Source organism: Muscardinus avellanarius (genome assembly GCF_963383645.1).
Source record: "Muscardinus avellanarius genome assembly, chromosome: 12".
NCBI classification, from domain to species: Eukaryota; Metazoa; Chordata; class Mammalia; order Rodentia; family Gliridae; genus Muscardinus; species Muscardinus avellanarius.
Window position 1 is genome coordinate 77720205 of NC_137798.1, and position 14735 is coordinate 77734939.

At 42.2% G+C, this 14735-nt stretch overlaps 1 protein-coding gene across 2 annotated transcripts in view; it reads left to right on the forward strand.

Annotated features, from left to right (window-relative positions):
• Positions 1-14735, forward strand: part of PSEN1 (presenilin 1) — a gene marked incomplete at both ends in the record, with an annotated part of 45280 nt that overhangs the window by 21005 nt on the left and 9540 nt on the right. For both annotated transcript variants that reach the window (XM_080707420.1, XM_080707421.1), the window contains 4 exons: positions 5213-5280; positions 6543-6763; positions 12128-12226; positions 14161-14247. In XM_080707420.1, coding sequence (XP_080563546.1) covers positions 5213-5280; positions 6543-6763; positions 12128-12226; positions 14161-14247 — 475 coding nt within the window. The remainder of the gene's footprint in view (positions 1-5212; positions 5281-6542; positions 6764-12127; positions 12227-14160; positions 14248-14735) is intronic.

Consider the following 14735-nt stretch of genomic DNA (forward strand, 5'->3'; position numbering starts at 1 on the left):
GAAGCCAGCCCCGTTGGCGTAAGAGACCCTGTTTCAAAAATATAAAAATAGGTCTGGGAGTGTAGCCCGGAGGTAGAAGGGCTTCCAGGAACCCCAGTACCACCAAAAAAAAAAAAAAAAAAAAATACAAAGAGCCTGGTATGGTGGTGCACGCTTGTAATCCCAGCATTTAGGAGGCTGAGACATGAGGGTCGTGGTTCGCAGACAGCCTCAGCTACTTAGTGAGGCCGTTTGCAACTCAGTGAGACCCTGTTTCAAAAATAAAAGTATGCTGGGCGTGGTGGCGCACGCTTGTAATCCCCGCGCTTGGGAGGCAGAGACAGGAGGATCGCGCAGGTTCAAAGCCAGCCGCGTGCGCTGGCTTAGGAGACCCTGTTTCCAAATAAAAATGTAAAAATAGGTCTGGGAGTATAGCCTGAATGTAGAAAAGCCCCTGGGTTCCACCCCAAGTACCACAAAAGAAGGGAGGGAAGGAGGAAGGAAGGAAGGAAGGAAGGAAGGAAGGAAGGAAGGAAGGAAGGAAGGAAGGAAGGAAGGAAGGAAGGAAGGAAGGAGCGGGCTTGGATGTAGCTTGGCAGTAGAATGCTCCTGGGTTCAATCCTTAGTATCACCAAAAAGAAAAGAATAGAAAAGAAAGTAGGGGTGGAAAGTTGCACAAGAAAGACATAAACCCAACCCTTCCAGCTTGTCTCCTGGTTCTCTCTCACCAAGTGACCCACTCCTCAACTTCAGCACTTGGCACATGTTTCTGATTGAAGCCTTTAAAAAGTTACAAATTACTACAAGTCATGGACCCTTGAGGTCATTCTCAAATAATAGCAATTATAAATATTAACTTTCTTTTTTTGGGGGGTACGAGGGTTGAACCCAAGAGCATTCAACCTCTGCACTACATCCCCAGTCCTATTTTATTTTGAAACAGAGTCTCACTAAGTTACTGAGGGCCTCACTAAGTAGCTGAGGCTGGCCACAAACCTGCAATCCTTCTGTCTCAGCCTCCTAAGTACTGGGATTACAAGTGTATGCTACCACACTTGGTCTGCGTATTAAGAGTGTGCGTGTGTGTGTGTGTGTGTGTGTGTGTGTGTGTGTGTGTCTGTGTGTCTGTGTGTGTGTTACTGAGGATGGCCTGGTCTGCGTATTGTGTGTGTGTGTGTGTGTGTGTGTGTGTGTGTGTGTGTTACTGAGGATGGAACCACCAGGGGCATTCTACCTCTGAGTTACACCCCCAGCCCTTTTTTATATTTTTATTTGGAAACAGGGTCTCACTAGATTAAAGAGTCCACTACTTGCTGAGGTTGTCCTTGAACCTGCATTCCTAACTTTCTCAGTCTCCCAAATACTGGGATTACAGGCATGTCCCAAGGCTGGGCATGGTGGCGCATGTTTGTAATCACAGCCCTTGGGAGGCTGAATAGTAGGAGGATTGTACAGGTTCAAAGCCAGCCTCAGCTACTTAGTGAGGCTCTCAGTAACTTAATGAGACCCTGTTTCCAAATAAAGTATAAAATAGGTCTTGGAGTATAGCCCAGAGGTAGGAAAGCCCCTGGGTTATACCCCCACTACCACACACACACACACACACACACACACACACACACAGGCATGTCCCACCATGCCTGGCTGGCTGCCTTTTTTTTTTTTTAAAACAGGGTCTCACTAAGTTGTCTTGCTAAATTGATGAGATTTTCCTCAAACTTGTGATTTTCCTGCCTCAGCCTCCCAAGATTGGGATTACAGGCATATACTACCATGCCTGTCTCTTCTTCTGATTTTTTTCACATTTTATTAGAGGATGCAATTTGGGGGGGGGGGACACTGGAAATTGAATCTAAAGGCATTCTACATCTAAGCTATACCCAGCCCTACTTTATTTTTATTTTTAAATAGGGTCTTTCTAGGTTTGTTAGAGTCACTATTTGCTAAGGCTGTCCTCAAATCTGCAATCCTCCTGTCTCAGCCTCCCAAGTACTGGTATTACAGGCATGTGCCACCATGCCCAGCTTTAGGGGATGGTATTTTACCTTTTCTTTCTTGTAGTCTAGAATTTGCTTCCAGATTCCTGCTTTTCTTTTTTAAAATACCTGTGTAAATGAATAGATGGTGCTCTGCATTTAGGATTATGTTACCTGAGTTCTTTTTTCTGTTAATCTTAGGAAAATATCTAATTATCTCTAAACTACCTTTCCTCTCTGCTTTTAAGCATGAATGGATTTTCCCAACTTCCTGTAGTGACATGTATGACAAACCATGTCTCCTTTGTTTGATTTGCTCTTCAGGCCAGTTTGGTTGGGAGCTGAGGGCAGAGGTCACAGAGTTGGTATGGGCTGGAAGCTAATGGGTCAGTATGGGAGGTAGGCATGACGGAACAGAGAACGGATTTCCTAGCTCTCTGTGTGTTAGGAGACCACTCTTGTTCCTTAGGCCAGAATCAGACTTTTGCAGTTCCCATTGTCTTGCTACTGCCCCCTGGAGGGTTTTGAGCTCAGGTGAAGAGAGGTGGCACTGGAGGAAAAAAGTGGCAAACTTGCCGCTGACTCTATGATACTTCAGTCCCCAGTGCACCCACCTCTCTATCTGCGGTCCTAAGCTACTTGTGGCATGCTTTCAAGCCTGATGTTTATAGTTGCACTTAATGGGAAAGACAGGGTGGAATGTACTTACTCTGTCATATCTAAAACCTATCTTAATATTTTTCAGGTTAGTTCTGTGCATCTTTTACTTATAATAAATTTTAGACAATCTAAAACGTTTATATTCAGCCAGGTTCCACACTTGTTCATTTGTGTTGTGTTGTTTTCTAATGGTCAAGTCTTAGCAAGCAGAGCCAATTCTATAGAAAGAAGTTGTTTGCTTTGATTCCTACTATCAAGTAGAAGGAGCTTTTGTGTCAAAGATTCAGAAGCTTGCTGGAACCTGTTTGGAAGTAAACCTCAAGGATTTCTCGTATCAGTGGTTGATTGTGCAATGCCTATGAGACGTGCAAGAAGCTAAAAAACAAAACCTTTCAAAGAAACAGAAAATGTAGTTAATTATTACACATCATTTGTTATTGATGGAACTATAACTTATTAAAGTCACATGGCCTTTGTAGCTTGGGTAGTTCATGGTTTAGAGGAGGTCCTCCCTATTGTGTACTGAAGCCGGGCTTCTGTCTTTCAGAGCCTTTATTTTTTATTTTATTTTATTTTATTGTGGTACTAGGGGTAGAACCCAGGAGGTTTTTCTACTCCCAGACCTATTTCATACTTTATTTGGAAACAAGGTCTCACCAAGTAGCCAAGGCTGGCTTCGAACTTGTGCGATCCTCCTGTCTCAGCCTCCCAAGCACTGGGATTACAAGTGTGCGCCACCACACCTGGCTTTTCAGAGCTTTTAGTACAAGGAAGCTGAACTAGGAATTTTTGCAAGATGGGAAGGGTCTATTTACCATCCAGTGTTTTAGAAAAGAGGGCTACTATTTAGTCATCATTGGCAGAAGCTTTGATTTCAGGAATTCAGGAAATCATAACAAATGACCAACCTAAATAGGAAAACTGTTTACCCTTATTACAGGCAAAAGGCTAATATTTTTGCAATATAAAGAACACATACAGCCAGGCTCAATGGCCTATGATCCTAGTACTGGGACAGGAGGATTGCAGTTTCTATGCCAGCCTGAGTAGTTTACCAAGACCCTCAGCAACTTAGTGAAATCCTATTTCAATATAAAAAATAGAAGAGGTTGAGGGTGTGGCTTGGAGGTAGAATGTCCTTGGGTTCAATCCCTAATACCAAAAAGAGGGAGGGAGGGAGGAAGGAAGGAAGGAAGGAAGGAAGGAAGGAAGGAAGGAAGGAAGGAAGGAAGGAAGGAAGATCTTTTCTTTCAAAGTAATTAACAATAAGCTGGACATGGTGGCGCATGCTTGTAATCCCATCATTTGGGAGGGTGAGACAGGGGATTGCAGGTTCTCGACCAGCCTCAGCTACTTAGTGAGGCCCTCTGCAACTTAGTGAGACCCTGTTTCAAAATAAAGAATAAAAAATAGGGCTGGGGGTATAGCTTAGAGGTAGAATACCCTTGGACTCAGTCCCCAGTAACTAAAACACACACACACACACACACACACACACACACACACACACACACACCACCCCATCCCACCCCAAAACAAAGTAATTAAGAATCACTGATTGTAAAAAACCTTGGGTGATCAAAACAGAGCCAGAGAGGAAAATAACAATCTTATTGCAACTGGATTATGTCTCTCTTTTTTTGCAGTACTGAGGATTGAACCCAGGGCCTCACACATACTAGGCAAGTGCTTTAGCACTAAGCTACATCGCTAGCCCTTCTTGAAATTTTATTCTATTTTATTTATTTATTTATTTATTTTTGGTGGTACTGGGGTTCCTGGAAGTTCTTCTACCTCCGGGCTACACTCCCAGACCTATTTTATACTTTTTATTTGGAAACAGAGTCTCTTAAGCCAGTGCGGCTGGCTTTGAACCTGTGCGATCCTCCTGTCTCCGCCTCCCAAGCGTGGGGATTACAAGCGTGCGCCACCACGCCTGGCTGAAATTTTATTTTGAGACAGGGTCATACTAAGTTGCTAATGTGATCCTCCTGCTGAGTAGCTAAAATTACAGGTGTGTGCTGCCATGCATGGCCTGCACGTAAGCTGGGTTTTTTTGTTTTTTTTTTTTTTTTTCAGTACTAGGGATGGAACCCAGGAGCATTCTACCTTTGAGTTATACTCCCAGCCCTATTTTTTATCCTTTATTTTGAAACAGGGTCTCACTGAGTTGGAAAGGACCTCACTAAGTAGCTGAGGCTGCCCACGAACCACAATCCTCCTGTCTCAGCCTCCCAAATGCTGAGCTTACAAGCGTGTGCCAGTATACCTGAAGTTACAAATTTACATTTTTTAAGAGTTATAGGATCCATTGATTATATTTATTTATTTATTTATTTATTTATTTATTTATTTATTTATTTTTGCGTGTTTGGGGATGGAACCCAGGGGCATTTGACCTCTGAGATACACCCCCACCCTAATTTTTTTATTCTTTATTTTGAAACCAGGTCTCACTGAGTTGCAGAGGGCCTCACTAAGTAGCTGAGGCTGTCTGTGAACCACGATCCTCTGGTCTCAGTCTCCCAAATGCTGGGATTACAAGCGTGCGCCACCACGCCCAGCCATTGATTATATTTAAATGCTTTCTTTTCTAGGTCATCCATGCCTGGCTTATTATTTCATCTCTGTTGTTGCTGTTCTTCTTTTCATTCATTTACTTGGGGTAAGTGGTAAAATGTTTAGTCTCTTTTTTTAGACATTAACTCTTTTTGGACTTTTAGAACTGTCCTTAAAACAGTGTACCTCATTGATCAGTTACTCAGTCATCAGCATTGTTCATGGATAAGTTATAAGTGGTTCTACGTATGTATCATTTCTGGTATGTAAAATTCAAGTTAATATTACTAGTAGAAATATTCTTGTTCCTTACTATTAATAATCAGTGAAAGAACTCACAATCACTGTTAATTCTAAACCTTTCTCAAGATTTTTATTTTATTTTTTATTTTTGGCATTACTGGGATTGAATCCAGGGATCATTCTACATCTGAGCTATGCTCCCAGCCCTATTTTATTTTTTTATTTTGAAACAGGGTGTCACTAAATTGCAGAGGACCTCACTAAGCTGAGACTGGTCACAACTTTCAGTCCTCCCAAGAAGATTTTATATTCTTTGCCAAGCACCTTGGTACTTCCTAGTAATCCAGTACTTGGAAGGCTGAGACAGAAGGATCTCAAGTTCACGGCCAGCCTCAGCTACTTAATGAGGTCTTTTGCAACTTAGTGAGACTTTATTTCAAAATAAAGAATAAAAAGTAGGGTTAGGGGTATAGCTCAGAGGTAGAATGCCCCTGGTTTCTATTCCCAGTATGTATGTATATATAAATAAATAAGTAAATAAATAAATAAAATTTTAGCTGGGCATGGTGGCGCACAGTTGTAATCCCAGCATTTGGGAGGCTGAGACAGGAGGATCACAGTTCATGGCCAGCTTCAGCTACTTAGTGAGGTCCTTTGCAACTCAGTGAGACCCTGTCTCAAAGAACAAAAGGACTGGGTATGGTGGTGCACACTTGTAATCCCAGCCTTTGGGAGGCTGGCACAGGAGGATTGTCATTCGTGGACAGCCTCAGCTACTTAGTGCAGCCCTTTGCAACTCAGTGAGACCCTGTTTCAAAATAAAGAATGTGAAGAATAAAAAATAGGCCTTGGTGGTGTACTTTGGAGGTAGAATGCCCCTAGGTAGGTAGGTAGGAAGGAAGGAAGGAAGGAAAGAAGGAAGGAAGGAAGGATGGATGGATGGATGGATGGATGGATGGATGGATGGATGGATGGATGGATAAATAGTGCAGCTCTGAGGTAGAATGTCACTGGGTTCCATCCTCAGTAACACAAGAAAAAGAAAGTACGACAGTGTCTTGGTGAAAATTGCTGTACATAAATCTTTGTAAAGCTCTGCTCGTTTTTTGTTGTTTTTTTCCCCAGGGAAGTATTTAAAACCTATAATGTTGCTGTGGACTACATTACAGTTGCACTCCTGATCTGGAACTTTGGTGTGGTGGGAATGATTTCCATCCACTGGAAAGGCCCGCTTCGCCTGCAGCAAGCCTATCTCATCATGATCAGTGCCCTTATGGCACTGGTGTTTATCAAGTACCTCCCGGAGTGGACTGCATGGCTCATCTTGGCTGTGATTTCAGTATATGGTAAAACCCAAGACTCACAATTTGTTCATCACAGAAATCCCTTGCTGGTGTGTTTTTCTTCCTCTTCTTCTCTTGATATCAGGCAAATCTTAACAGTTACATCCCATAGTTCTTCAGTAAATAATAAGCCAGGCGTGGTGGCACAGGCTTGTAATCTCAGTACTTGGGAGGCTGAGACAAGAGGATCGCATATTCACTGTAACTCTCAGCTACTTAGACCCTCAAGGGCTAGGGGTGTAGCTTGGAGGTACAATGCTCCTGGGTTCCATTCCCAGTAATGCAAAAATAAACAAGTTAATTAATTAATTAATTAATTAGAGTATTTTGTGTGTGTGGTACTAGAAATTGGACCCAGGGCCTTGCCCGTGCTAGACAAGTGCTCTTCCACTGAGCCACACCCCCAGCCCCTGAAGTTATTTAAAAATGTTCTAGTGCTCCCCAGTTGAGCTCAGTGATGGGTGAGTAGGAAGCACTACAGACAGGGGATTCAACCCAGGGGTGATCTACCATTGAATTATGCTCCCAGCCCTTTTTATTTTTTATTTTGAAACTTAGAATCTCACTAAGTTGCAGAGGGCCACACTAAATTGCTAAGGCTATCCTCGAACCTGTGACCCTCCTATTTCAGCTCCCCAAGTACTAGAATCACAAGTATACACCACCACACCTGGCTAGAACCCCTCTCTTAGCACATGTGATCCCCAGCACCACAACAAAACAAGGCACCATCTCTACCACCAACAGTTTTTATGAGTCTTGGAAAGTGACTCCAACTCTCTGGACTTCAGTTTCCTCTTTTGTAACTTAGAAACAGTGCTTCAGGCTCATAAGAGTTCCATGAATTGGACATGTGTTGAAAAGCACTAGCAGAATGTGGGGGTGGGAGTGGGGGGGGGGTTTGAACCCAGGGGCATCTACTTCCAAGCTACACCCCAGCCCTTTTTTATTTTTTATTTGGAAACAAATTCTTGTTAAATTGCTGCGAGCCTCATTTGTTGAGGCTGGCTTTGAACCTGTGATCCTCCTGTCTCAGCCTCTCCAAGTACTGGAATTACAGGTGTGTGCCACCGTGCTCAGCTGCTTAGTTCACTTTTATTTTTTTCTTGTGATAACAGGGGATTGAACCCAGGGCATCCTACCTCTAAGCAATACACCCATCCCTATTTTTTATTCATTATTTTGAGACAGGGTTTCACTAAGTTTCAGAGGGCTTCACTAAGAGGCTGAGACTAGCTACAAACCGCAATTCTTTATCAGCCTCCCGAGTACCGGAATTACAGGCATGTACCACTGTGCCTCTCTGCTTAATTCACTTTTTTTTTTTTTTTTTGGTGGTACCGGGGGTGGGGGGGTGGAACCCAGGGGCATTTCTACCTCCTGGCTATACTCCCAGACCTATTTTTTTATACTTTTTGGAAACAGGGTCTCACTAAGTAGCTGAGTATGGCTTCAAACCTGTGCTATCCTCCTGTCTCAGCCTCCCAAGCGCAGGGATTAAAAGTGTGCACCACCATGCCCGGCTCTTAATTCACTTCTAAAATCACAATTTGGTCAACTTCTTTTTATAAAGCAACTTGAGTGGAAACATACCTTTAAACTTACATGTTAATGTGAGATTCAAATTCTTTAACAAGCAGTATGTCTGGAAAGTCAGAATGTGCTCTGACCACGAGTAGCTGAAGCAGCTCTGGAGTCATACACTCTTACAATCGCCCCATGTGAAAGCCAAAAAAGAGAAGCATTTCCAGGCATCAGTCAGTGGGCTCTATATTCTGAAAAACCAGGCTGTTTTATTACTATTCAAATACTTTTTTTTTTAAGTAGAGTCATTTTTCTTTTCTTTCTTTCTTTTTTTTGTAAGAGTCTCTTGTTAAGTTGCTGAGGCTGGCCTCAAACCTGCCATCCTCCCAAGTACTGGAATTATAGACCTGTGTCACCAGGCCCAGCTTCAAATGCTTATTAAAGTCTGTTGACTTACAATAGAAAACCTTGTCATGCCCAGTTGTTTGATGAAGAAACTGTCTGCGAGCTGAGCATGGTGGTGCACGCTTGTAATCCCAGCAATTGGGAGGCTGAGTCTGGAGGATTGAAGTTTCTGGACAGCCTCAGCTACTTAGTGAGGCCCTCTGTAACTTAGTGAGACCCTGTTTCAAAATAAAGAATAAAAAATAGGGCTGAGGGTATAGCTTAGAGATAGATGCTCCTGGGTTCAACCCCCAGCACCACACAAAAAAAGAAGTAGTAGTCTGTGGAATAGAACTGAAGTGGTTCTGTTCTCATAGTTAAGCAACTATTCAGAATTCATAGGAATCACATACTTTCTGTGCCTGTCTTTCCTAACAACCTTATGATGATCTGTCATTTGTCACTGTACAGCTTTAATTTAAGAATGCCATTTCTGGCTGGGTGTGGCGGTGTACATCTGTAATCCTAGTATGTGGGAGATTGAGACAGGAGGATTGCAGATTTGAAGCCAACCTCAGCAATTTAGTGAGGCTCTGAGCAATTTGATGAGATCTGTTTCCAAATTAAAAATATATATAAAAGGGTGGAAATATTGCTTGAAGATAGAATGCTCTGGGTTCAGTTCTTGGACCACAGGGGAAAAAAGAATGCTAGTTCTGGAGACAAAATGCCTGGGCTAAAATCCAGATTTCTTTCTTTCTTTTTTTTTTTTTTTTTTAAATCAGTCTCACTTGTTAGCTTCACAACCACAGATAAGTTACTGAAACTCCAAAGTCTCAGTTATTGCTAACATTAAATTAAATGATAGCCAGGCATGCCTGTAATCCCAGTACTTGGGAGGTTGAGACAGGGTGATCACAGGTTCAAGACCAGCCTCAGCAACTTACAAGCCCCTCAGCAACTTAGTGCAAGACCCTGTTTCAAAATTAAAAAATATAGGACTTAGGGTGTAGCTCGGAGGTAAAGCACCCCTAGATTCTATCCCCAGTAACACACACACACACACACACACACACACACACACACACAAACAACACCACCACCAAAAAAAATGAGGATTGAGAACATTATAAGTAAGTGTTAGATTTTTTTAACCATATATAACACTGTGAAGTAAACAAGTTGGTGACTATCCTTGTTTTACTGCTGAGACGTTTACAGAGTTAAATTATTTGCTCAAGCTTATATGATTCAATCTGTGATCTAAATCCATAGTCCAGTGTTTTTTCCACTGTACTATTCCTACCATCACCATCTAATTCTTTCAAACACAACAGAAATGGTTATTTCTACACATCTCTGAGTTCCTTTAAAACAAGGAAGAGGCCGGGCGTGGTGGCGCACCCTTGTAATCACCGCACTTGGGAGGCGGAGACAGGAGGATTGCACAGGTTCAAAGCCAGCCACGCTGGCTTAAGAGACCCTGTTTCAAAGTAAAAATATAAAATAGGTCTGGGAGTGTAGCCCGGAGGTAGAAGGGTTTCCAGAAACCTCAGTACCACAAAAAGAAAGAAAGAAAGAAAGAGAGAAAGAAAGAAAGAAAGAAATGAATGAATGAATTTGGGTATCTGGTATTTATTTATTTATTTATTTATTTATTTATTTATTTGTTCTGGGGTTTGAACCCAAGGCCTTGTACATGCTAGATAAGTGCCCTACCATTAAGCTCCATCTCCAGCTCTGATGCCCAGTATGTATGTATGTATGTATGTATGTATGTATGTATGTATTTATGGTACTGGGGATGGAACCCAGGGGCATTCTACCTCCAATCTACATACCCCCAGTCCTATTTTTTATTTATTTTGAAACAGGGTCTCACTGAGTTGTAGAGGGCCTCACTAAGTAGCTGAGGCTATCCGTGAACTGTGATCCTCTGTCTCAGCCTCCAAATGCTGGAATTACAAGCGTGCGCTACCATGCCCATTTGGTACCCAGAATTTAGAGGAGTGATTCTCAACTCCATTTACATTCTCAAGATGTTTTGTCACAAACATTCTGAAATTTTCAAAGCAAAATTAATTTTCATTCACTTAAATTTCTTGAAAATTAACTTAGCTTTTCATTTCAAAATTCTATAATTCAATTCAAAATTTTATTCATAAAACCAGAAGAGTTAACGGGATGTGCCAGCTACACACAGCTGGGGAGCTGTCCTCTCAGAGCCAGGCTGAGCAGTAGGAGAGGGGAGAAGAGGGGATTCTGTGTGAGTGAGAGACAAAGAGAGAGAGAGAGAGAGTTTTTATGTGTTTCATTGCTGTGGTCTTCCTTTTTTGATGATGTATCATCGTTTTTATTTTTATTATTATACAAGGAGAAGTGACTACTTGAGGCATGAATCTCTTGTTTGTTTTTTATTTAAATGAATCTGAATGACAGTAATGTCAACATAAGCTATCAAGTCTTCCTTTACAGGTTTAATAAATTTTTATTTTTTGGTACTGGGGATTGAACCCAGAAACAGTTTGCTTCTGAGTTCACCCCCTTCCCTTTTTTATTTAAAAACAGAGTTGTTTTTTCTTTTTTCTTTTTTTTTTTTTTTTTTTTTTTTGGTGGTGGTACTAGGGTTCTTGGAAGCCCTTCTACCTCCAGACTACACTTCCAGACCTTTTTATTTTTTTTTGGAAACAGGGTCTCCTAAGCCAGTGTGCGCGGCTGGCTTCGAACCTGCGTGATCCTCCTGTCTCGTCTCCCAAGTGCGGGGATTACAAGGGTGCGCCACCACACCTGGCCTTTAATCCTTTATTTTGAAACAGGGTCTCACTAAGTTGCAGAGGGCCTCACTAAGTAACTGAGGCTGTCTGCGAACCACGATCCTCCAGTCTCAGATTCCCAAATGCTGGGATTACAAATGTGTGCCACCACGCCCAGAGGCTTTATTCTTTATTATTATTATTATTATTATTATTATTATTATTATTTGGGGGGGGAGGTACTGGGGGTGGAACCCAGAGGCTTCTCTACCTCAGGGGTGTACTCCCAGATCTATTTTCTGTTTTATTTGGAAACAGGGTCTCACTAAGTTGCTGAGAGCCTCACTAAGTAGATAAGGCTGGCTTTGAACCTGTGCGATCCTCCTGTCTCAGCCTCCCAAGCGCAGGGATTACAAGCATGCGCCACCACGCCTGGCTATTTTGTTCTTTATTTTGAAATGGGGTTTCATTACATTGCGGAGAGCATCACTAAGCTGCTCAGGCTGCTCTCTAACCTACAATCCTCCTGTCTCAGACTCCCAAGTACTAGGTTTACAAACATGGCCACCATGCCCGGCTTCAACATCTTTTTGTATTAAAAAAAGGACTTAACCTTTCCCCTTGGTTAATTCCTCCCTAACATACCTATTTATATGTATGACTGATACATTTTACTGAAGTATCTTTTTTATTTTTCTCTTTCTAGATTTAGTGGCTGTTTTGTGTCCCAAAGGTCCACTTCGTATGCTGGTTGAAACAGCTCAGGAGAGAAATGAAACTCTCTTTCCGGCTCTTATTTACTCCTGTAAGTATTTCAGAATGATGTTGAGTTAGAAATCAGCCTAGAATCTGTGGGACACAGGTGCTTGTAATTATGGTCATTAGCATGGTTGGTCTCTGCTGAATAGATACTGGAGTGCAAGTCCTGCAGAGCTTTTGTTTCCTCACACAGTAGTGTCTACTGCCTGCCCTCAGCTTAAGAGTTTTCAATATGGGTGGAAAAGGGAAATATTTAGAGATCAGGAGTCATTATTTCTGATTAAAATCTTATTAGTCAAGAATTATTAACCAGGCATGGTGGCATACGCTTGTAATCCCAGTACTTGGGAGGCTGAGACAGGAAGATTGCAGGTTCAAGACCAGCCTGAGCACCTTAGTGAGGCCCTCTGCAACTTAGACCTTGTTTCAAAATGAAAAACAAAGTAAGGCTGGGGTGTAGCTCAGAGGTAGAGTGCTCCTGAGTTCAACCCCCAGTATCATACAAAAAAAGAAAGAATTATTGAGCAATAAATATATATAAATATCACAGATTAATTTTGCCCTAGCTCATTGAAACAATTATTCCATTTCTGCTGAATGTTTTGCCTTTTTTGTTTCAGGATTATTCTTATCATTCAGTATTAGGGCAGGATCAAGCATGCCTTCAAGCTAGGTGTGGTGGAGCCTACCTGTAATCCCACTACTCAAGAAGCTAAGCCAGGAAGATCAAGTTTGAGGCCAGCTTGGGTAACTTAGCAAGATCCTGCCTCAAGATAAAATAAAAGGGGATGTAGCTCAGCAGTAGAGCACTTGCCTGGCATGTGTGTGGCTCTGGGTTCAATCCCCAGTACTATGGAGGGGCGGGGATACCTTTGAGTGACTGGTTTAGGTGTCTGTATGCTCTTCAGTGATTACTGGAGAATCGTAAAAGGTACTTGTGCAGGAAAGTAATGTGATGAGGCAGCATCTTTGCAGACTGGCAGCATTGTGTAAGATGAATTCAAAGATGGGCACTGAGATAAAGGGCCACTTGACTAAGTACTAAGTATCATGGATAGGATATTGCCCTGGTGTAGGTACAGATACTGAGCACCTGAATTGTAGAATTAGCAATGGCCTTCAGGTTGCTAACAACTAAAGAAAGAAATGTTCATCCTGAAGGAAAGGGGATGAGGAAGAAATGTTTCTCTTGTTTGAGGGATCTGTTTAGTTTCATAAAGTGTGTGGCCCACATCTAAATTAGTTGGCTAGACTTGTGGGCCATTCAGATAGAAATTTCCACACAGTTAAGCATTAGTAAAAATTCTAAAAGTGAAGTGTGATGTAATGGAAATGACCAGTGCATCTGTCGAGTTGGGATCAATATTGACTGGGCCTTGTGAGCCCCAGTTTGTCCTGAGTTGAATCCAGTAAGCACTTTCATGAATGTGTTCCCACTCTTTCAAGCATTTACCTAGTGTGGTTGTCATTTCAGTCCATCTTGTGGCTTCGACAGGTTTCCTTCTGGTTTCTTTTCAGAGAATACAAAGAACAATGGACAGTTTTGTGACAGCAGCTGCTGTGCAATATGAACACTAGAGTAAACATTATATTGTTCAGCTTTCTTTAATGTGTTAAAAACAAAGAGAAGCCAGACATGGTGGGACACGCCTGTTACCCCAGTACCTGAGAGACTGAGACAGGAGGATGGCAGGTGTGCAGCCAGCCTCAGCATCTTAGGCCCTCTGCAAATTAGTGAGGCCGCACTTCAAAATAAAAGAATAAAATAGGGCTAGGACTGTAGCTCAGAGGTAGAATGAGTTCTACCTCTGGGTTCCATCCCCAGTACCACCAAAAAAAAAAAAAAAAAAAAACTTTTTATGGTGCTTGAGGCATTACAAAGATTGGTGGTTTGGGTAGAGAGATAATGGCCTACTATCTGTTCATGCTGTTTCCTTCTATGTTCCTAGTATTCACCTGGAATTTTGTCTATCTCAACAGCAACCATGGTATGGTTGGTGAATATGGCTGAAGGAGATCCAGAAGCCCAAAGAAGGGCATCCAAAAACTCCAAGTATAACACACAAAGTAGGTGACTTTTATTTGGAAATACCTGGTTTTGTGGGATCACTGTCATCTAATAGTGGGTTATGAAGCAATGACTTTAACCTGTTTCTCTGGTAATAAACATCTTTAAGAATCTCCCGAGCCAGGCATGGTGGCATGGTGGCACATGCTTGTAATCCCAGCATTTGGGAAGCTGAGACAGTAGGATCACAGTTCACGGACTGCCTCAGCTACTTAGGATCTTTGCAACTCAGACCCTGTTTCAAAATAAAGAATAAAAAATAGGGGTGGGGTGTTGCCCAGAGGTAGAATGCCTCTGGATTCCATCCCCAATACTGAAGGAAAAAAAAAAGTCTCCTGAGCCAGGCATTGTGGCACATGCTTATAATCCCTGTACTTGGGAGGCTGAGACAGGAGGATTAGGATTCGTGGCCAGCCTCAGCTACTTAGTGAGGCCCTTCACAACTTAGATCCTGTTTCAAAACATAGAATAGAAAATAGGGCTGAGT